At 46.1% G+C, this 22,070-nt stretch overlaps 1 protein-coding gene across 2 annotated transcripts in view; it reads left to right on the forward strand.

The window, feature by feature from the left end:
• C2H8orf88 (chromosome 2 C8orf88 homolog) overlaps window positions 1-22,070 on the forward strand; it is a 105,483-nt gene that overhangs the window by 56,437 nt on the left and 26,976 nt on the right. For both annotated transcript variants that reach the window (XM_033935296.1, XM_033935297.1), the window contains exon 4: window positions 8,854-8,938. In XM_033935296.1, the coding sequence (XP_033791187.1) occupies window positions 8,854-8,938 (85 nt within the window). The remainder of the gene's footprint in view (window positions 1-8,853; window positions 8,939-22,070) is intronic.

The raw sequence follows: 22,070 nt of genomic DNA on the forward strand, positions 1-22,070 counted from the left end.
CTCATCTTCTCATTCAATTCCTTCCATCCACTGTCTCTCTTCTCTCTGCGTCTTCCATTTGCTCTGTTACTGTGCCTCTCCCTTCCCCCCCAAATTGGTCTGGCACCCTCTTCTTCCCTCCGCTCCCTCCACAGTCTGGCATCTCTGTCTTCTTCCCTGCCAGCATATTCTCCCCCACTCTGTTCCCCATTTCCCTTTAGCGTCTTCTCCCCACTCTCTCTTCCCCATTTCCCTTCAGCGTCTTCTCCCCAATGTCTGTTCCCCATTTCCCTTCAGCATCTTCTCCCCACTCTCTCTGCCCCATTTCCATTCAGCATCTTCTCCACACTCTCTGTTCCCCATTTCCCTTCAGCGTCTTCTCCCCATTCTCTCTGCCCCATTTCCCTTCAGCATCTTCTCCCCACTCTCTCTGCCCCATTTCCCTTCAGCATCTTCTCCCTACTCCCTGTTCCCCACGTCCCTTCAGCGTCTTCTCCCCACTCCCTGTTCCCCATGTCCTTTGAGCGTCTTCTTCCTACTCTGTCTTCCTCATTTCCCTTCCCTTCCACCCCACCTTTCTTCCCTTTCTCCCTGCCCCTTACCTTTGTGGTGCTTTCGCTCCCCCCTGCAGCGAGAACACCTCTTAGCCGTTTCCGCCATGCACCCGAGCCCTGTCCCTTGGACAACAGACTCCGGTCCGACAGGCAGAAAGAGTGTTTCCTGCTTGTAGCGCACAACTGTGCCCGCAAACCTCCCTGCCCCTTACCTTCGTGGCCGGCGATTTCTTTAAATTGCTTTCCTACAAGCAGCTGGAGCGTTGAAGTTGCATATGGCTGCCAGAAAGGTCGTCTCTGATGCAACTTTGGTTGCGTCAGAGGTGACCTTTACAGCAGCCACACTGCTATAGGTGACCGCGCGTGTTCCCTCCCTTAACTGCGGGGACAAGGCCATTCACCGCTCCATGGGGCAGTGAATGGCCTTGGCCACGGTGAACACAGTTTTTTTTCCACACCGTTTTGGCGGGTTACCCGCAGCTAGCTGAGGGTAACAGCCATCTTGTCAGTCTCTAATTTCCATCTCTAGTTATACAGAGTCATGGTTCTCTTCTTCATCCCAACCTGCAGTCTCTACTTCTTACAGCCTGGTTCCTCTCAGCATAACTTCACACCTTCAGTTTTCTCAATCTGTCAGAGACATTTTAGATCCTTCCAGAAAACCTGCCACCAGACAATGTTACACTCAGAAATGGACTAGGTTTTCTGCTTGTTGCGATCTTCATCACCAGGAGCCTCAGTCTACTTCCCTTGTCTTCAGTTCTGGATTATCTATTTCTGTTAGTCCATCTCAGTGCAATTGCTGCTTTTCATCGACCATTAGATGGAAAACCTCTATCTACTCACCCTGTGGTTTCCAAATTTATGAAAGGTCTATTCAATGTTCAACTACCTCTCAAACCACCTCCTGTGGTATGGGATCTTAATGTTGTACTTGCTAAACTCATGAAGCCTCCATTTGAACCAATGTCTATGGCTCATCTTAAATTTCTCATTTTGAAAGTAGTCTTCCTCATTTCTCTCACGTCTGCTCACAGAGTCAGTGAACTTCAAGCTTTGGTAACAGAACCACCATTTACAGTATTCAATCATGACAAGGTGGTATTCTGCACCCATCCAAAATTCTTAGCCAAAGTTGTTACAGAATTTCATCTCAATCAATCGGTTGTTATCCCAGTGTTCTTTCCCAAACCTCATTCTCATCCTAGGGAAACAGCTCTTCATACTCTGCAAATAGTAGGCCAAAGCACGTTTGCAGTTCAAAGGACTAAATCACATAGATCTTCTCCACAACTTTTTGTCTCCTTTGATCCAACAAGATGGGGCACCCGGTTTCCAAGGGGACAGTTTCCAACTGGTTGGCTGCTTGCATCTCTTTTTGATATGCTCAGGCTGGGCTGCAATTGGAAAGTCAAGTCACAGCCCATAAAGTCCATGGCAGCTTCAGTAGCTTTCCTTAGATCTACTCCTATTGATGAAATATGCAAAGCTGCTACTTGGTCCTCAGTTCACACATTCATATCGCATTACTGTCTGGAATCTTTTTCCAGACGGGATGGCCACTTTGGCCAAGCAGTATTACAAAATTTATTTTCCTAAACACCAACACTCCCATAATCCCATTCTGATTAGCTTGGAGAATATGCTGCCTGCTTGTCCTGGGATAAAGCACAGTTGTTATCCAGGGACTGCAGGCAGATATTCTCACAACCCACCCACCTCCCCTGGTTGGTTTCTTGTTTGGCTTCTTAGCTGGCTATCTTAACTGAGGAGATGCGCGCCTATGTCGGGCGGGAAGGCACTCGTGCATGCGCGGTGCTGTCAGTCGCAAACTTTCTAAAGTTCTTAAAGGAATAGCGCTTTTGCAACTGTCCGCATTGGGGCTCCGTGGATGACATCACCCACATGTGAGAATATCTGCCTGCTGTTCCTGGATAATGCCTGTTATGGTAAGTAACTGCTTTTTGAACATATAGGTAATTGTCACCTGAAATACCTGACCTGGAAGATCCAGTTTTTGGTGGCAGACACTTTAGCTTGCAGGGACATTGAGCTCCAGGCATTAGTAGTGGATTTAACTTACACAAAGTTTTTCAGCAATAAAGTGGTCCTCCACACTTATCCTATGCTTGAAGGTAGTGTCAGAACTCCAACTCTACCAGCATTTTTTTTTTCCAAAATCTCATGTCCACAAAAGTGTAATTCACACTTGGACTGAAGAGAGCTTAACCTTCTATCTGGATCTGACTAAAGCCTATAGAAACTCCACACAGCTTTTTGTCACTTTTGACCCCAAAAGGATGGGGGCTGCTATTGGCAAGCATAGTTTTTCAAATTGGCTAACAGACTGCATTTCCTTCACTTATACCTAGGTTGGAGTGAATTTAAAGCAGAGCTTCCCAGACTGTGAGTTGGGACCCCAAATGGAGTCACAGGACCTGCTTTTGGGGTCACAGCTTAGATGAGTTCTCCATAGATGCATCATCATTCTGCACCTTTTTGGAGGGTGGATTGGGGATGTCACAAAGCTTTATTAAGTTGAAGCTGGGATCACAGCCACAAAAAAGATTTGGAGGCTATGCTCTAGAGCAGGGGTGTCAAAGTCCCTCCTCGAGGGCCGTAATCCAGTCGGGTTTTCAGGATTTCCCCAATGAATATGCATTGAAAGCAGTGCATGCACATAGATCTCATGCATATTCATTGGAGAAATCCTGAAAACCCGACTGGATTCCGGCCCTCGAGGACCGACTTTGACACCTGTGCTCTAGAGGGTCATGTCTCATTATTGTTTGGAACTGGGCTTCCAATGCAACAGCTGGTTTGGCTAGACAGTTCTCCAGAATTTATATGGAGTTCAGAATCCAACTCCACTCCCCTAAGCCCATTCTGTTTCAGGATGCTTTTTCAAAAAAATTATAATGGTGGTTACTTTGTTCTTGAGCCTTACTTGTAGTAGAGCCTTTTTTGCTGAAGGCAGCCTGCAGCTAGGGAGTCCTACATATGAGAGTATTAGCGTTCTGCTTGTTCTCATAGAAAACACTTACCTGCAGCACATGTTCTCCAAGGAGATCAGGATAAGTATCCTCATGTATCCTCCCTCTCTTTTGGAGTTATATTGTAGTTGGTAGAAATTTTGATTGGGTAGCATATGTTCTTCTTGTCCAATTATTATTTTCCTATGTACTTTTGAGCTAACTTTATTAACCGGTTCGAGTCCCATTTGGGAATGACCCGATATATAAGGATTGGATTGGATTGGAAGGTATTGTGCTACAGTGGTAGATGGAAAGACACACATATGCACTGTGAACTTTCTCAAAACTTTTCCTGAAGCTGAAGAGCTGTTTCTTTAGCACCCTCCAGACCAATAGAGGTTAATCATGACCAGCAGGTGAAGACTGAAACAAAACTGTGGAATAGTACATAAAGGATACCTTCCCCTATTCCTATCAGCCTATTTCAGATGTGAGTGAGCTGTGCCCATCTCCCTTTGAAGGGCTGTTGGAATTTATTTATGGTCTGCTAGACCCCGTTTTTGGCCGGACAGAGCTTGAGTGGGCCCTGTTTGGGGGTCCGTCTGACCTCGGGGGTGTCAAACCCGGCGGGTCTCGAACGGGGTCCCTCCCCACATTTTTTTAGAGGAGCCTCAGCAGTAAGCCTTGCTCCCTAAATCAAGTAAAGCATATTGCTTCAAGAGTCTGTGGAGTCTGTCCTGAAAAACAAAATCCTGAGGTAGTGCCGGTCTGCAGGGTTGCTTCCCTATCAATTTACTGTATTTTACAATATTTTTCTACTAACCAGCACTTTAAATTTCAGCTAGGTCATGTATGGAGCAATTGTGCACCTCTCAGAGGGTGAGGTACACAATTTTTTATTTTTTTTATCATTAATCTTTTTATTAATTTATAATATATCACAAGTTACAGAAATACAGAACATAAAATATATATAAAAAAAAGAAACACATCTTTAGTGGTATACTACTCATTGTCTTTCTTAGACCACAAATTAGGAAGAAGATCCATTAAATTCATGGAGAAAATAAAGGTAAACTAATTAATTTAGCAGAAAGCTAACTATGCTTAACAACCCCATAATTCTAAGTCCAGGTGATCACATCTTATCTCCAGAGAACTTTTTAAGGTCCAAGAAGGCTCTCAATTGTGATGGTAAAAAGAAAGTGTACTTAGTCCCAAGGTAAAGAGCCAAACATTTGCAGGGGTATGCCAACAAATAGGATGCCCCCAGTTCTTTTGTTTCCTTACACATAGAAAGAAAATCTTTTCTGCGATCCTGTGTTATCTTGGATACATCCGGATAAATCCAGATTCTTTGTCCAGAAAAATATTGATAGAAATTCCGAAAGTAGAGTTTCATTATATGATTTAAATCCTGTTTAAATACAAAGGAGACTAGAAGGGTCCCCCTTTCCTTTACATCGGAAAGGGTTCTCTCTAAAATTGCAGTCAAGTCTTTTTGTACCAACAAATTTCCTTCTTCATCAGTCTTAGTCGGGCTAGTAGGAATATAATATATTTTATTAAAAGGAGGAATTTTAAGAATCTCCAATAAGTATTTTTTTTGAAATAGTCATAGGCATTTAAAGCTGGTGATTTTGGGAAATGTAATACCCGTAAATTTAGTCTCCTATTAAAGTTCTCAAATTGTTCCAATTTAGAATGAACATAAATTTTGTCTCTGACCAGGGTTGTTGTTATATCTTTTAAATCTTTTAATTCAACTTTAACAGATGTTAATTGTTCAGCAGAATCATGTTTGGTTAATTCTATAATTTGTGACAAATTATCTACTTTCCTTGAAAGGCTAAGTACCTCTTGTGTCGATTCAATTAGCTTGTCGTCGAGCCTCTGTAGAACCTGCCAAATGGTCTCCAGAGTTACCACTGAAGGGGCCGAAGGCAGCGGAACACTCGCTGCGAGTCCCAAAGCTGTTTGCTCAGTTGTCTTCACTACGGGTGCTTCTCCCTCCAGGCTGAGCTCCAGATCAGCGACTTCCGCTCCTAGAGCCCCTGCCAGGGCAACCCATGCTGACATCGGACACGGCGGTGTGCTAGAGTGCAGAGGGGACAGCGATATCTCATGCCCCAAGAGGCTGGACACTCCATCGTCCAAACCTACAGCAGGGCCCTCTTCTCCGCGAGGCAGGGTTGAAAACTGGCTCAGGAACCTCTCAAGGGTTTGTTGTTGCACCGGCATGGAGATTCTGAGCTGCAAGGGAACTGACCTCAGAAGACCCTTCCTTTTAGTGTGCTGCATTATGTGAGGAAGAAAACACAGCGAAAAACAATCGCGGTGTTAGAAAGAAACAAGAAATTAGCCGGCTCCACAGGAGAGATAAGCGGGCCAGTCTAGCATGCAGCCATTTTGGATCGCCTACCGAGAGGTACACAATTTAATCCAGGCATGTTTGAGCCGGTGCGGTCTTGGAGCTCTGTCAGTAGCGGCTGCAGGCATCCAGAGCTCCCCGGTTTTAGTGCCTCGCGAGTCGACTGGAGGCAGTGAGGCAACCTGGTCTTCTCTCACTGCCTCTGGAGGGATTCCTCAAACCGCCGACGGTAGGAGTAAAAGGATTCCCTCTCAGCTGATTTTTCTATCATCTGTTGCCGGCTTGCCTGCTTTAACGGCTGTGACAGTTCAAGCTTCCCAACTGCTACAGCCCCTGAAGGGGTTATTTTTGGCAGAATCTTTGCCATTTTAACAGACAGTCCCCTCCATTTTGTCTGCAACCACAGTTAACCTCACCAATGTATTGTAATCACAGGGGCAGGTTTCATTAGGGACCCCTGCTGGGGCAGGGAGTCCCTGGGGACCCCGGGGGTGTTTTTCTTTGGGCAGAGCCTATTTTTAGGCAGTTGGGGATCCCATATGATTTCTGGGGGGGGCGCTGCTTGCTTTCCACTCCCTCTTGTCGGGCAAGTCAGTCGGAGTTCTGTTGGACAATGCCACGGTGGTGGCTTACGTCAAGTCATCAGGGAGGCACCAAGAGCACTTAGGTAGCGCAGGAAGCGGCTCTGCTCATGCTTTGGGCGGAGTCGTATCTTCAGGACATCTCGGCTTCCCACATAGCTGGGGTGGAGAATGTTGAGGCAGACTTCTTCAGTCATCATATCTTAGATCCCAGAGAGTGGTGTCTACGTCCCGTGGCTTTTCAGTTGATAGTGCAGTCTTGGGGTCAGCCCTTACTGGACCTGATGGCCACAAGTGGCAACGCCAAACTGCCCTGCTTCTTCAGTCGTCGCAGAGAGGGTCGGGCTGAGGGCCAGGATGCTCTGGTTCAACCATGGCCAGTGGAGGGGCTGTTGTATGTGTTCTCTCCGTGGCCATTAGGGGGCAGAGTTCTTCGCATCTTTCGCTATCTGGGTCTGGTGGTTCTGGTGGCTCCGGATTGGCCTCGACGTCTGTGGTACGCGGATCTGGTACGGCACCTGGTGGTAGATCGTCTTCTTCTACCTCTCTTGGATGACCTTCTGACGCAGGGTCCCATTCCAATGTTTGATCCGTATACCTTCTGTCTTACGGCTTGGCTCTTGAGAGGGGGTCACCTAGGTATGAAGGGGTTTTCAGATAAAGTAATCTCAACTCTTTTGGGGTCCTGGAGGCTTTCTACCTCTCGGGCTTATGTAGAGTTGGGTGTCTGTTTACGGACTGGTGTGATGCGCGTGGAGTGGTCCCTTTTTGTACTTCCCTGCCTCACATCGTAGAGTTCTTGCAGGATGGCCTGGCTAGGGGATTGGTTTGGTCTTCTCTCCGGGTTCAGCTTGTGGCATTGTCAGCCTTTCAGGGGTTAGTGAAAGGTCAGCGTTTGACTGCCATTCCTGCTGTGATCCGATTCTTGCAGGCAGCCAAATAGCTCAGGCCTCATGTGCGGTCCTCTGTTCCATCTTGGGATCTCCATCTGGTTCTGTCCATTCTGGTGCGCCCGCCTTTTGAACCGTTGGGTGGCTGCTCTTTGAAGGACCTTCGTCTGAAGGCGGTCTTTTTGGTGGCCATTACTTCAGTTAGACATATTTCTGAGCTGCAGGCTTTCTCTTGTAGGGCTCCCTTCTTGGAGTTTTCTAGGGAGGGGGTTGTCTCCTTTTCATGTCAATCAATCTGTAGTCCTTCCGGTGTTGGGTAGTTGGGATGGCTCTTCTGAGCAAAGACAGCAGCGCAAGTTGGATGTCGGTCGGGTCCTTCGCTCTTATGTGCAGCGGACCCAGGAGATCAGGAAATCAGATCATCTCTTTGTCCTTCTGACGGGTCCTCATAGGGGGGCTGGCGCTTCTAAGGCTACTATTGCGCGCTAGATCAAGGAGACTATTGCTTCCGCTTCTCTTCTTCTGAATAAAGCCTGTTCCGGAGTTTCTCAGGGCTCATTCCACTAGGGGTTAGGCAGCTTCTTGGACTGTGTCTTCGCTTATGCCTCCAGTGGACATTTGTAAGGCTGCAGATTGGTCTTCCTTGCATTCTCTTGTCGGACACTAACGGGTAGACGTTCAGGCGCGTCAGGACGCAGTGTTCGATGAGCGTGTTCTGGTGTCGGCCCTTCGGGGGTCCCACCCATGATGGGGACTGCTTTGGTACGTCCCACTCGTAAAGATTAACCACTGCTGGTCTGGAGAGTGCTAAAGAAGGAGAAATTAGGTTCTTACCTGCTAATTTACTTTCTTTTAGCTTCTCCAGACCAGTAGAGGTCCCACCCTATCTGTTGTTGTGGCTGTTGCGTGGGCAGTTTTGTTTTTTTGCTTCGGGTTCTAATATTTTTCTAGGGCCGGGGAGAATTGAAGAACAGCAGCTGTGGCTTAGTTGGCGAGCTGTGGGGACATTTTCTTACTTGTGTCTCTCCTCTGCATTTTCCAACAGCATTTGAGTATGTTAATTATTACTCCTGTTCGGAGTATTGTTTATTTCTGTTACCAGTTCTTTGTTCTGCTTGGCTATTCAGCAGACTGATAGAAATAGGGGAAGGTATCCTTTATGTACTATTCCACAGTTTTGTTTCAGTCTTCACCTGCTGGTCATGATGAGGTATATAACCCACTCGTAAATATTAACCTCTACTGGTCTGGAGAAGCTAAAAGAAAGTAAATTAGCAGGTAAGAACCTAATTTCTCCTTCTTTATGGGGATCTATCACATGATGCCACCCACATGAGAGGATCTGTTATCTTACTGTCCTTAGAGAATACCTTCTATAGGTTAGTAACTTTGTTTTACCCAAATTGTACCAGAGGTGAGATTTCTTAAAGTGTAATAAGGATTTATTTCTAAAATACTGCTTTCAAAATTTGTCAAACATTTTTCTACTGTTTCTCTGTTTAGTGTCATACAAATAAAAAGTTGCAGGTTTTAGAAGAAACTGAAATTCCTAGCCACCCACTAGAGCTGAAGTCCCAGGATAACAAAGGTAAATAGCTATAGTTTGATAATATAATATAAACTAGAATTTTGAAGTAAAAAACAGAATTTGTACACATTTCCAAGGGCAGGTTGTATACTTTGAAGGAAAACTGGCTATATCAATTGTTCAGCTGCCTTTGTTGGGGACTTTTTAAGCCAACTTCCATGTCATTCTCTAGACCGGTACAGTTCTGTATCGCTTGGTAGATTGGAATAGTCCTTACGAATGCCTCACTGCTACCAGCAGGTGGAGACTGAGCACAAACTTGTATATCAGGCTAGCTTCCCCCCTAGCAATCCAGTCAGTCTCAGTCTCCATAGCAGGTGGTAACACTAGATCGGCTCCGCTCTTAGTCCTGTTGGAACTTTATCTTTGTACTACTGGGTACCCCTTTTTGTGCCAGATAGAGCTTGAACGGGTTCTGTTTGGGGATTTGTCTGACCTCAGGGATTTTAAACCCAGCGGGTCTCCTGCTGGGTCCCTCCCCCCACCTTCCTCCACCTCCCCATATTTTTGTAGAGGTGCCTTAGCTGGTGGCCTGGCCCCCTGGTTGGTCAGCCCTCCAGCTTTGAGAGCTATGGAGTCTTTTCTGTAAAAAAAGACAAAAATCCTGAGATGTGCCGTCTAAAGGGCTCCTTTCCCTTTAAAACTGCCTTGTTACTGTTTTTTTCTCATCTAACCGGCACTATTCTTTCAGCTAGGGTGGTTTTCAGCACAATGAGCACTTTTAAAGGAAAAAAATACTCATTGTGCTCCAGATGCGAGGTATTCGCGGCCGGCCTGTGCAAGCGTTGTGCAGGCCGGAGCAATGGGGTAGCCTCGTCGGCAGCAGATGCTGGCGGTCAGGGCACTCTGCCGCATGTAGCTCGCAAGTCGGCTTTGGATCACGGGGAAGCCTGTGCTTCCCCTGACGCCCATGCGGAGGGTTCCCCAGCCGCTGACGGTCAGGGAGAAAAGAATTCCCTTACCGCCGGAACGGCTGGGGATTCCCTTTTCGCGTTGGTCGGTTCCTCTGCCTCAGTGTCAGGAAAGTCCCAGGCTTTTCAGACACGGTAGGCCCAGGAGCTCCGATTTTGGCGGTTTCAGGTCCAATTTCAGCGGGAACCTCCTCCTTTATCTCAGTTACCTCAGGTGACCTTCCCCCTGTTCTGGAAATACAGGTGCAAGGTATGGCAGGGTCCCCCTTGGGGCCACCCTGAATTTGTGCTGGCGGCTGGAGGTTCTGTGTCCACTTGGGGGACATCTTGCCCTAGACATCTTCCTTGGTGCGGCCCCACACAGCGGCAATTTTTCCTCCTCTACTCCTCTCTCATCCAAACACTCGAGGGTCTCTTGGATGAGGATTTTTTTCCCAGAGGAGTAAGATGTTATTGATGAGTACCTGGACCCTTGGGTAGATTTCCAGGATCCTCTTGGGGGGTTGGATTCCACCAGCGAAGGGTTCGAGCTCTCCCCAAATGGCGAAGATGCATCTGTAGTGCGCATTTTTCAGCAGGAAGAGCTTCATGAGTTAATTCTTCAGGTCTCCTCGGTTTTGCACTTTGAGGACACCATGTTGGAGCCCCAGCGTACAGTGGCCCCCTTTCTTAAGGGGATCCGCTCTGCTTCCCACTCTTTTCTGCTTAGTTGCCTCGATTCTATAGGCATTTCAGGACAGGTACTAACTTGGCTCACAGGCTTCCTAAAAAACCGCACCTACCACCTACTCCCATACCTGGTCCAACCCCTGTGGAGTTCCACAAGGCTCCCCCCTATCACCTTCACTATTCAATACCTACATGGCTTCTCTGGGACACATGTTATCTGACCAAAAGCTGAAATCCTACATTTATGCAGATGACATTACAATTGTCATCCCCATCTCCTCATTGTCACAAGAAACAGAACAGCACATCTCATCAGTACTCACCATGGTCGAATACTGGACCACTCGGTCCAAACTGAAACTAAATCCAGAAAATACTAAACTCTTTCTAATAAGTCCCAACCACAAATTAACGACCACCACCTTACAATTTAACGGCCTAACTTACCCTATCAATCCCACCATCAAAATCCTTGGAGTCATCCTAGACCGCTGCCTGACCTTCGAAGACCACACCAATGCCCAGGTCAAAAAATGCTTTTACACCCTCTGGAAACTCCGCACCATCAAACATTACTTCGACTTCCCCTCCTTCAGACTGCTGGTCCAATCCCTAATCCTAAGCACACTGGATTACTGTAATATCATATATTTGGGCTCCTACAAGAAAACCATCAAACGTCTGAGACTCATCCAAAACACCGCTGTCCGCCTAATCTATGGCCTCAAAAAGTCAGACCATATCAGCCCTTACTACAGAAAACTTCACTGGTTGCCAATAGAAACGAGAGTCATCTTCAAATTCGCCTGCCTCTGCTTCAAAACCTTAACTGGCTTGTCCCCGATATATCTGTCTCACCACTTTGTGTTCCCTGGAACCACTCGCACGCGTAATGCCTATCTGTTTACCTACCCTTCCCCAAAGGGTTGCTCCTACAAAAGATTCCTAAATAGAACTCTCTCGTTCCAAGCTGGCAGATGGACAGACTGCCTGACCACCCTCATCTCATTTGCCCCATCTTACTCATCCTTCAGGAAATCTCTCAAATCTTTCCTCTATGACAAATTTCTCGAACCCCCCCTCACCAAATAAACAAATTCTACCCCTCAATCTAATACTCCCATCCTTCTCTAACCCCTCCCCATCTTGGCACCTCCTGTAATTGATACTGGTTGCATTTTTCCCTGTCATTCACCACCCTGTATCCTCACTATATATGTAACTCTCATTGCATAGTAAACCGCTTCAACCGCATTATACTGTCCCTTGCATTGTATCTTGCTCTATAAGTCTCTCGCACTGTATTTTCACTGTATAAATACCTCTGCTGTATATGTACAATCTCTTGCATTGTAAATCTGCATTGTTCTTCGCTGTATAAATACTTATACTGAATATGTACAGTCCCCTGCATTATAAACTGCTCCCAACTGCATAGTACATTCCCTTGCATTGTATCTTCACTGTGTTTGTACAGTCTCTTACATTGTAAACCGCTCTGAACTGTTTGTGATATTGCGGTAAACAAAAATAAAGTTATTATTATTATTATTATTTTCCTATGCATCAGGATATTCGGGATATTATGCTCACACAGTGGCAAGTGCCGGAAGCTCCCTTTCATTTTGCGTGCTCCATGGAACACCTGTATCCCATTTTTGAAGGGGATAGGGACACTCTAAAGCCACCTATAGTGGATGCGGTGGTCTCGACCATCTCTAAAAGGCATACCGTGCCTGTTGAGGCGGTGTGGCCTTGAAGGACCCTGAGGAGCGTAATTTGGAGTCCCTCCTTAAACAGAGTTTTGATGTGACAGCTCTGGCAGTCCAAGCAGCGATGTGTGGCGGACTAGTGGCTCAGGCGTGTTTTTGCTGAGCCGAGCATTTTCTTAATTGTAAAACTGAGGATTGGAAATTGCTCAAACGCGAGATGGCAAAGATTGAATTAGGTGCTTCTTATCGTTCAGATGCCATGTATGACCTCTTGTGAGCTTCTGCCAAGTCGTTGGCGTTTGCAGTGGCAGTTCGCTGTATCTTATGGCTTCGCGCTTGGTCAGCGGACGCAGCGTCCAAAGCTAAGTTGACAAAGTTTCCCTTTAAAGGATCTTTCTTGATTGGTGAGTATCTGGACAGTTTGGTTCAGACTCTCACTGATTCTAACGTGCCTTGTTTGCCTGAGGATAGGCCTAGGCCGCTGGCTTGTGGTGGCGCTGCTCATGGACACGGGCGTGATTTCTGCCATTTCCACCCTGGTCGAGGGGCTGCCTCTTTTCACTCCCCTGGGCTCTCTAGAGTCAAGTTCTTCCAGCGCATGCAGTCCTTTCGTGGGGCCTACCGGGGTGCGGATAGCGCCCCACCAGGTCCTTTGCCACCTGCCGTGCCCAATGACTCTTTGCCGGCGCCCGTCTTGGTTCTGGTGGGAGCCCGGATGCGGGATTTTTATCCAAAGTAGGCAGACATTATGTCTGATCAGTGGGTTCTAGAGGTGATTCGGGACGACTATGCTCTGGAGTTCGCCCGTTCCTTGCCAGACTGGTTTCTCGCTTCTCCCTCGCAGGTGGCATGGAAGCAGCAGGTCTTTCGCCAGACCCTTCAAAGGTTGTTCGATCTCCACATGGTGATTCCAGTTCTCCCGCAGGAGTGGGGCACAGGTTGGTACTCAATTTACTTTGTGGTGCCAAAGAAAGAAGGAACCTTTCAACCCATCCTGGATTTGAAGGGGGTCAACAGGGCTCTTCACGTGCCTTTCTTCTGCATGGAAACTCTGCAGTCTGTGATTCTGGCGGTTCAGCCAGGGGAGTTCCTGACCTCTCTAGATCTGACCGAGGCCTACTTGCACATTCCTATTCGGGCCTCCCATCATTGCTTCCTGCGCTTTGCGATCTTGGGGCAACATTATCAGTTCTGTGCACTTCACTTTGGAAGCGTTCACCAAGGTAATGGTGGTTATTGCAGTGGTGTTGCAAAAAGAGGGCATTCTAGTTCATTCCTACCTGGAGGACTGCTTGATTTGGGTGAAGTCGTGGGTCATGGCTCAGGTGGTGGAGTTTCTGCAGTTGCTGGGATGGGTAGTCAACCTTGCCAAAAGCCGTCTGTCTCCATCTCAGCGCCAGGAATATCTAGGGGTGCTGTTTGACACCTCCTTGGGAAAGGTCTTCCTTCCAGAGGCCTGGGTAAGCAAATTGCAATCTCAGATTTGCCTGCTTATGGTGTCCCGTTGTCCTCAGGCGAAGGATTCCTCCAAGTCTTGGGGTTCATGACGGCCTTCCTCGATGTCGTGCAGTGGTCACGGGCCCACATGCGTCCTCTTCAGTTTGCTCTTCTTGTGAGGTGGTTGCCTCAGAGGCACAGTCTGGATCACCTGTTCCGCTTCCGGGCTTAGCTCAGGGCAGTCTTCGTTAGTGGCTTCAGACCTCCCATCTGGTTCAAGGGGCAAGTCTGGATCAGCCGCAGTGGACTGTGCTGATCATGGATACCAGTCTTCTCAGTTGGGGAGCTCAGTGTCTAGGTCACTCAGCTCAGGGCACCTGGTCCATAGAGTAGGCTTCTTGATCGATCAGTGTTTTGGAGACCAGAGCCATCTGCCTGGCGTTGTTAGCCTTCCAGTCCTTTCTGATAGGCAAGTCAGTCAGGGTTCTGTCAGACAATGCCATGGCATGGCTTATGTCAATCATCAGGACGGCACCAGGAGCACCTTGGTGGCACAGGAGGTGACTCTGCTCATGGTCTGGGTGGAGTCGCACCTTCAAAAAATATCAGCATCCCACATAGCAGGAGTGGAGAAAGTTCAAACAGACTTCCTAAGTCGTCACATGCTAAATCCCGGAGAGTGGTGTCTCAGCCCGGTGGCTTTTCAGTTGATAGTGTATTCTTGGGATCAGCCCCTCATGGATCTGATGGCCACAAGTGTCAACACCAAAACACCCTGCTTCTTCAGTCATTGCAGAGATAGTCAGGCTGAGGACCTGGATGCTCTGGTTCAACCATGGCCAGCGGAGGGGCTGTTGTATATGTTCCCTCTGTGGTCATTAGTGGGCAGAGTTCTTCTCCGCACCTTTCGCCATCCAGGCCTCATGGTTCTGGTGGCTCCGAATTGGCCTTGATGTCTGTGGTACACGGATCTGGTGAGGCATCTGAAGGTGGATCCTCTTCCTCCGACTCTCTTGGACGACCTTCTGACTCAGGGTCCCATTCCAATGTTCGATCCGGGTCCCTTCTGTCTTACGGCTTGGCTCTTGAAAGGGGTTGCCTAGGTAAGAAGGGGTATTCAGATAAAGTGATCTCAACTCTCTTGGGGTCCTGGAGGCTTTCCAATTCTCATGCTTATGTGAGGGTTTGGCGTCTCTTTGAGGAGTGGTGTGCTGCACATTGTCACCAGCAGCCTCAGGGCAATGGGTCCTGGGACACCGGAACAAGAAAAAACTCTTGTGAGCCGCTGCGGACAGCACAAGGAAAGAAGAAAAAAAAAGGTTCATAGAAGGAAACACCACCACCTCAGGTAGGAAATCTTCAAGAAATAACTGGGGTTTATTATTTAAATCAACATAAATCAAGTCAGCTTGCTTGTTTCCATATTAATCAGTTCAAAAAAAACCCCACAAACTTGTCAGGATGTTCAGTTATTGAGAATAGTTCCAAAAACAATCAAAATATACCATTAAGCAGTCTCTGGATGAATGGAGGCTAAACACAGTTCCAAACACATAAGGCAAATCTTCCCCAAAGCTGTTGCTGGCTCTCCAGCCAATGAATAGTCCAATAACTTGTAAAGCTTTAAAGCAAAAACAGTCTCTTGTGCTGATATCTTCAACCTGAGCCAGTGCTACGGCACTGACCCTCCCAGCAGCTGACGTGCTGGCCAGGCAGTGTGCTCTGCGTGGTAATAATTTTACCAATAATAGGCCCTCAATCCCACCACAGAAAACACGGGGCAAACCCCACTGCCTGGGACTGGAACAGTCCTTCCCCCACCCAGGGGAAACAGAAAACTCAAAATCCAAAACAAGTCTTTCACAGTTCTCCAGCTCCTTTAGGGTTCCCAAAAAGACAACTTGGAAGCAGCTTAGGTAAGCAAAGTTTCAGTTACTCACTTAGGCAGTTTCAATTACTTGCCTCTGAAACAGCAAACCTCCATGGGCAGGGCTCCATTCTGTAGCTCAGCATATGGCTCTGGCTCCAGCTCCATGTCCTGAGGAACTTCAGACATGCAGAGAGGCGGTTCCGCTCCAGCCTCAGTCAGATCCATGCTCTCCATATGCTCGCTGCCATTCAGAACTCTCAACCCTGAGCGCCGCTGCCTGTCCTCTAACTGCTCCTTCTTCTGATTCTGCTTCTGTCTTTCTAACAGCTCAGCTCTCTGGGTTAACAGTCTGCAGCCATGCCCCAAACCCTCAGGTGGAAAAGATTTCCTGGGAACTAACCTAGGATTGTGTGGGGGATGGGAAACCTGCACTTCTGCTCTCCCACTCCCTCTATAGGTCAAAGAAGGAAAGTCATCCAATGTCTCAGTTTGGGGTTTAAAAGGAGCTGCTTGTGGAGTGTCAGCTCTTGAACTGTGCACTGCTCTGGGGACATTCCTAGCAGGCATAGGCTGCATACCACAACATGAAGTGGTCTCTTTTCGCGCTTCCCTGCCTAACATCTTAGAGTTCTTGCAGGATGGCCTGGATAGGGGACTGGCTTGGTCTTTTCTCCGGGTTCAGCTTGCGGCCTTGTCAGCCTTTCGTGGGTTATTGAAAGGTCAGCGTTTGACTGCCATTCCTGATGTGATTCGCTTCTTGTGGGCAGCCAAATTGCTCAAGCCTCCCATACGACCCTCTGTTCCATCTTGGGATCTGAATCTGGTTCTGTCAGTTCTAGTGCGCCCTCTTTTTGAACCATTGGTTGACTGCTCTTTGAAGGATCTTACTATTAAAGTGGTCTTCTTGGTGGCCATTACTTCAGCTAGATGTGTTTCTGAGCTGCAGACTTTCTCTTGTAGGGCTCCCTTCTTGGAGTTTTCTAGGGATCGGGTTGTCTTGAGGCCTGTTCCTTCTTTTCTGCCAAAGGTAGTTTCTTATTTTCATGTCAATCAGGCCGTGGTTCTCCCAGTGTTGGGTAGCCGGGAAGGCTCTTCCGAGCAGAGGCAGCCGTGCAAGTTGGATGTCAGTCGGGTCTTTCGCTCTTATGTGCAGAGGACCCAGGAGATCAGGAAATCAGATCATCTCTTTGTCCTTCTAGCAGATCCTCGTAAGGGGGATGGCGCTTCTAAGGCTTCTATTGTGTGCTGGATCAAGGAGACTATTGCTTCCGCTTATCTTCTGAAGAAGCCTGTTCCTGAATTTCTCAAGGCAAATTCCACTAGGGCTCATTCCACTAGGGCTGAAGCTTCTTGGACTGAATCTTCTCTAGTGCCTCCAGTGGATATTTGCAAGGCTGCAGTTTGGTTTTTTCTGCATTCCTTTGTAAGACACTACCGTGTGGATGTTCATGCGTGTCGGGACGTGGTATTCGGTGAACGTGTTCTGGTGTCGGCCCTTCGGGGGTCCCATCCTTAATGGGTACTGGTTTGGTATGTCCCATTCTTAAGGACTATACCGGTCTACCAAGCGCTATAGAAGGAGAAATTAGGTTCTTACCTGCTAATTTTCTTTCTGTTAGCTTGTAGACAGGTATAGTCCCCCACCCTATCTGTCTTTGTGTGGTGATTGTAGGTTTTGATTTTGCTCACGTGCAGATTTTGGTTTCTCTGCGGGTTCTAGAATTTTTCTAGGGCCAGGGAGAAGTAAGAACAGCGGCTACGGCTCAGCTAGCTTTGCTGGTGAGCTGTGGGGATGTTTTCTATACCAGGATTAAGTTCTACACATGTTCCAGCAGTTGTTTATCAGTATTTGTTGTTTTTCCACTCCTGTTCGGAGTGTGTTATACTGTTTTCAGTTGCAGTCTTTCCTAGGTTCTGCTTGGCTATTCGGCTGACTGGATTGCTAGGGGGGAAGCTAGCCTGATATACAAGTCTCCTGATATATATGCTCAGTCTCCACCTGCTGGTAGCAGTGAGGCATATAACCCATTCTTAAGGACTATACTGGTCTACAAGCTAACAGAAAGAAAATTAGCAGGTAAGAACCTAATTTCTCCATTCTAACAGATCAACACATAAGATCATCTTAAAATCAACAAACTGTTCTCAATATTAGATAGACTTATCAACACAAATAAGATCACAGATGGCGACAACCCTTCTATCCCAACAGCCCCAGAACTAGCTAACTATTTTAAAACAAAGATTCAATCCACATGAGACCAGCTACCCCCTCCAATTCAGCCAGACCCACTGCAACAAAACCACCTATGAAAATAACAGCAGACAATTCTTGAAATGATTTTGAAGAGATTACATTCAAAGACACAAAATGGTTTCTCCTAAAATACTCCAAAGCCTTGACGCCTGCCCGCCTTACCTGATCAAAAGCAACCACCCTGACAACCATAGGAAAAATAACCCAATGGCTCAACTGTCACTTAAAAACTGGCCTTTTCCCCAAATCAGGAGGAGGAATTATCTTAATGCCCATTACCAAGAACCCAAAACTCAGCCCTTCTGATGTAAACAATTATCGGCCAGTAGCTTCCATTCATCAAAATGATGGGGGAATATGTAACAGAACAACTTGAATGTTAAAGTGCTTCAGTATTCTCCACCCATTACAATCGGGATTCAGTAAAAATCACAGCACTGGTGGTTGCGGCGCTAGTAACATATGGAGAAGAATTACTAAGCAAAGGTCACAGCACAATCATAATCCAGTTTGACCTAAGCAGTGCATTTGACCTAGTAGACTTTGATCAAATGTCTGTGATCTTCAGCGATTTTGGATTCAGCAACTCGGTCCTTTCCTGGTTCCAAGACTTTCTAACCACAAAGCACTATGCAGTCCATAAGGATAGAGAACTTTCTGATAGCTGGCACCCTACAAACGGGTTCCCCCAAGGATCTCCACTCTAACCATTAATGTTCAGACTTTGGGAGCTGACCTAGATCTCGCACAAATAAAACATTTCACCTATGTGGATGACATAATGATCATACTATCTGTAACAACTGCATTAGTCAATATTCTCACCACTGTCAAAATAAATGTGTCCACATCATAGAAAACTGAACCTCGACCCATCGCCTCAAATGAAATAAGAACAAAGCCAAATTTCTTTGGCTAGGACCTGTGACTGACCCACACTACACTCCAAATATCACAGTAGATGGCACAGACTTCAGATTAGAATAACAATCCTGAATCTTAGGAAAAGAAATTGATAACCACCCACCAATGAAGAGCCACGTACAATCAATAATAAAACAATCTTTCCTGGTGATGAGAAAGCTAAGATCCATCAAAATACTTTGAATTTTAGTGCAATCCCTAATCCTATTTCAATTAGACTACTGTAGTATAATACTAGTTATTTGCTCTAAAAGGATGCTATCACGCCTACAACTAGCTCAAAATGCAGCCATAAGACTCATATATGGAAATTGGAACACCTACAGCCTACTATATAAAACTACATTGACTGCCAATAATCACAACAATTAAGTTTAAATTAGGCATCACTGCCTTTAAGATCCTGAGTAGGCAGTTCTACTTCAGGATGCCTCCAACAGATATTCTACCAGAAATCTTTTCCAATTAAAATTCCTAGCATGCAACAATATAAAGTCTATCAGGCAAATTACCTTATCCATCCAATATCAATTAGCAAAATGTTGGAACCAACAAACACATTTACAAGCGGTATATCAAATATAACAAATACAATACAATACAATACTATGATCTTGTGAGCACTATCTCAAGTTCAGGAAACTTCTAAAAGCATTTCTGTACCAAAACAGGGAGCCAACCCTGAAGTAACTGAAACAGTAACTGTTAAAGCCCATTTCTTAACTCTCTAATGCAACTCCTAGGTCAAAACAAAGAAACAACAATGACATATTTGAAACTATGACCTAACTGTATTAATAGTTAATAATAATAATAATAACTTTATTTTGTATACCGCCATACCCAGAGAGTTCTAGGCGGTTCACAGCAGTTAATAAGATTACATGCGAAAATAACGTTGGAATTTACAATTTTTTAGAATGTACATCTCGTTGAAGTTAACAGGAGTTTAACAAAATGAAGTCGACATAAAATACCATCAGTAGGAATATACAAGGAGAATACAAGGAGTATGATACAAGGAAAATACAAGGAATATGCAAGGAATATACAGGGAATATAGTACATGGAATATACATGAGTGTCCGGGAAGTTAATTGGTTTGGAGGGAACCTTGGGGGGGAAGGTGGAGGTTCAAGTGTATTGTAGGGAGTAGAAGTAGTGAGTGGAAGTGTTAGGGATTCTGTCTGTGGAATAAGTGAGTTTTGAGTTTTTTTCTGAAGTCCAGGTAAGTGGGGGCGTCAAGTATAATTTGGGCAAGCCATGAGTTTATTTTGGCCGCCTGTTATACTGATCTACTTGTACTAGCAACCCTATTGAATGTCCAAATCAATTTCTCCATTGTAACTTTGTAGGTAACTGACACAACCTCTTGTAATGTAATCTGACCTTGAACTGAATAAGTAAAGGTGGAATAGAAAATCTGATTAACAACATAGCGTGACTGCGTCTTTGGTCCACAGATGCTGCCCCTAAGCAGCGCCTTTCAGGATCTTTTAGAGCAGAGGTGTCAAAGTCCCTCCTCGAGGACTTCAATCCAGTCGGGTTTTCAGGATTTCCCCAATGAATATGCATGAGATATATTTGCATGCACTGCTTTCATTGTATGCTAATAGATCTCATGCATAGTCATTGGGGAAATCCTAAAAACCCAACTGGATTGCGGCCCTCGAGAAGGGACTTTGACACCCCTGTTTTAGAGGCAAACTTCTTTTTGGGGAGGAACTTGAACAGTTGGTTTGTGTGTTTCTCAACTTCTTCAAGCCAAGTACCCCCTAAGTCTAACAAATATCAACCGAGTACCCCTGCCCCAGACCTACCCAACCTCTGCCCCTGACTCTACCCACATATTAGTACTAATTGTAATGCAATTTCTTTCATCCATTTTTCATAAACAATACACAAAATATAATCTTATTACAAATGGTAACCACAAAATTTAAAAAAAAACCCACAAAGCACTCTGTATGCAGAGAAAATGTTAATCATTTATATTATTTTTTTTCAAAGAGGTCAAGGTAGATGACTTTAAAATATGCAATGTCACTTCAGTAACAACTACAGAAAAATAGAAAAATATAGTGAAAAACATAGACAGCAGATATAAATTCTCAAAACCAACACATTTCGATTTCTAAATTGAAAATGAAATCATTTTTCCTACCTTTGTTGTCTGGTGATTTCTCGAGTCTCTGGTTGCACTTCCTTCTGACTGCATCCAATATTTCTTTCTTTCTGCCTCCTGCATGCTTCCTATTCTCTGTACCTCATTCCCTTCCCTAACCACCATCTCTCTCTGTCCCTCCATGAGTCCAACTTTTCTTCCTCTCTCCTCCACTTCTATTGGCAACATGTCTCCCTCTTTCTCTCACTGTCCATCGGTCTTGAGAGATCCAGACATCTTTCCCATTCCTTCTACTGACACATCCACCATTTCTCCCTCTTATCCCCTGGATCATGTGCAGTATTTTTCACCACTGCCCATTTCTCCTTCTATCACCCCTCTCCAGCACAATGTCAAATCTCTCCCTCCATCACTATGCCCAACATTGCTCCCCCTTGCATCCCCTTCAATCTGTCCTTTTGTTCCCTCTCTACCACCATATCCAACATTTCTTCCTCTCATCCCTCTATTTCCCATGCATCTCTACCTCACTCCTCTCTCTATGCCCAAATTTCCTGTTTCTTTCTTTCCCCATGTGCACCATCTCTTTCCCTCTCACACACTAATGCCCAACAATTCTCCATTTCTATCCCCTCTGTCCTATGTCCCAAGCTAGTGCCCCTTCCTCTTTGTGTCCCATGTTCATGCCCCCTCCCTTCCTTCTGTGTCAAGTTTGTGCCCCCCTCCCCTTCCCTACCTTTCAGCCTTTGTCTTAAAATCTTGCCCCTCCCATGTCCCAACATACTGCTTCCCCCCTCCCTGTGTCCCAGATCATGTCCCCTTACTTGTCCGAGCCGCACTCGCTCCTTCTTCCTTCAGTGGAACTTGTTGGGGGGATACACAGGCAGCGGTTCACATGATGCATGTGGCTGACCCACAAGCCTTCCCTTTAGAAACATAGAAAATGACGGCAGAAAAGGGCCATAGCCCATCAAGTCTGCCCACTCTAATGACCCACCCCCCTGACTTTACTCCCCTAGAGATCCCACGTGAATATCCCATTTTTTTTTTTTAAAGTCTGACACGCTGTTGGCCTCAATCACCTGCAGTGGGAGTTCGTTCCAATGATCGACCACTCTTTCAGTGAAGAAGTATTTTCTGGAATCACCATGAAACTTCCCTCCTCTGATTTTCAGCGGATGCCCTCTGGTGTTCGAAAGTCCTATAAGACAGAAGACATCATCTTCT

Source organism: Geotrypetes seraphini, chromosome 2 (genome assembly GCF_902459505.1).
Source record: "Geotrypetes seraphini chromosome 2, aGeoSer1.1, whole genome shotgun sequence".
In the NCBI taxonomy this organism is placed as follows: domain Eukaryota; kingdom Metazoa; phylum Chordata; class Amphibia; order Gymnophiona; family Dermophiidae; genus Geotrypetes; species Geotrypetes seraphini.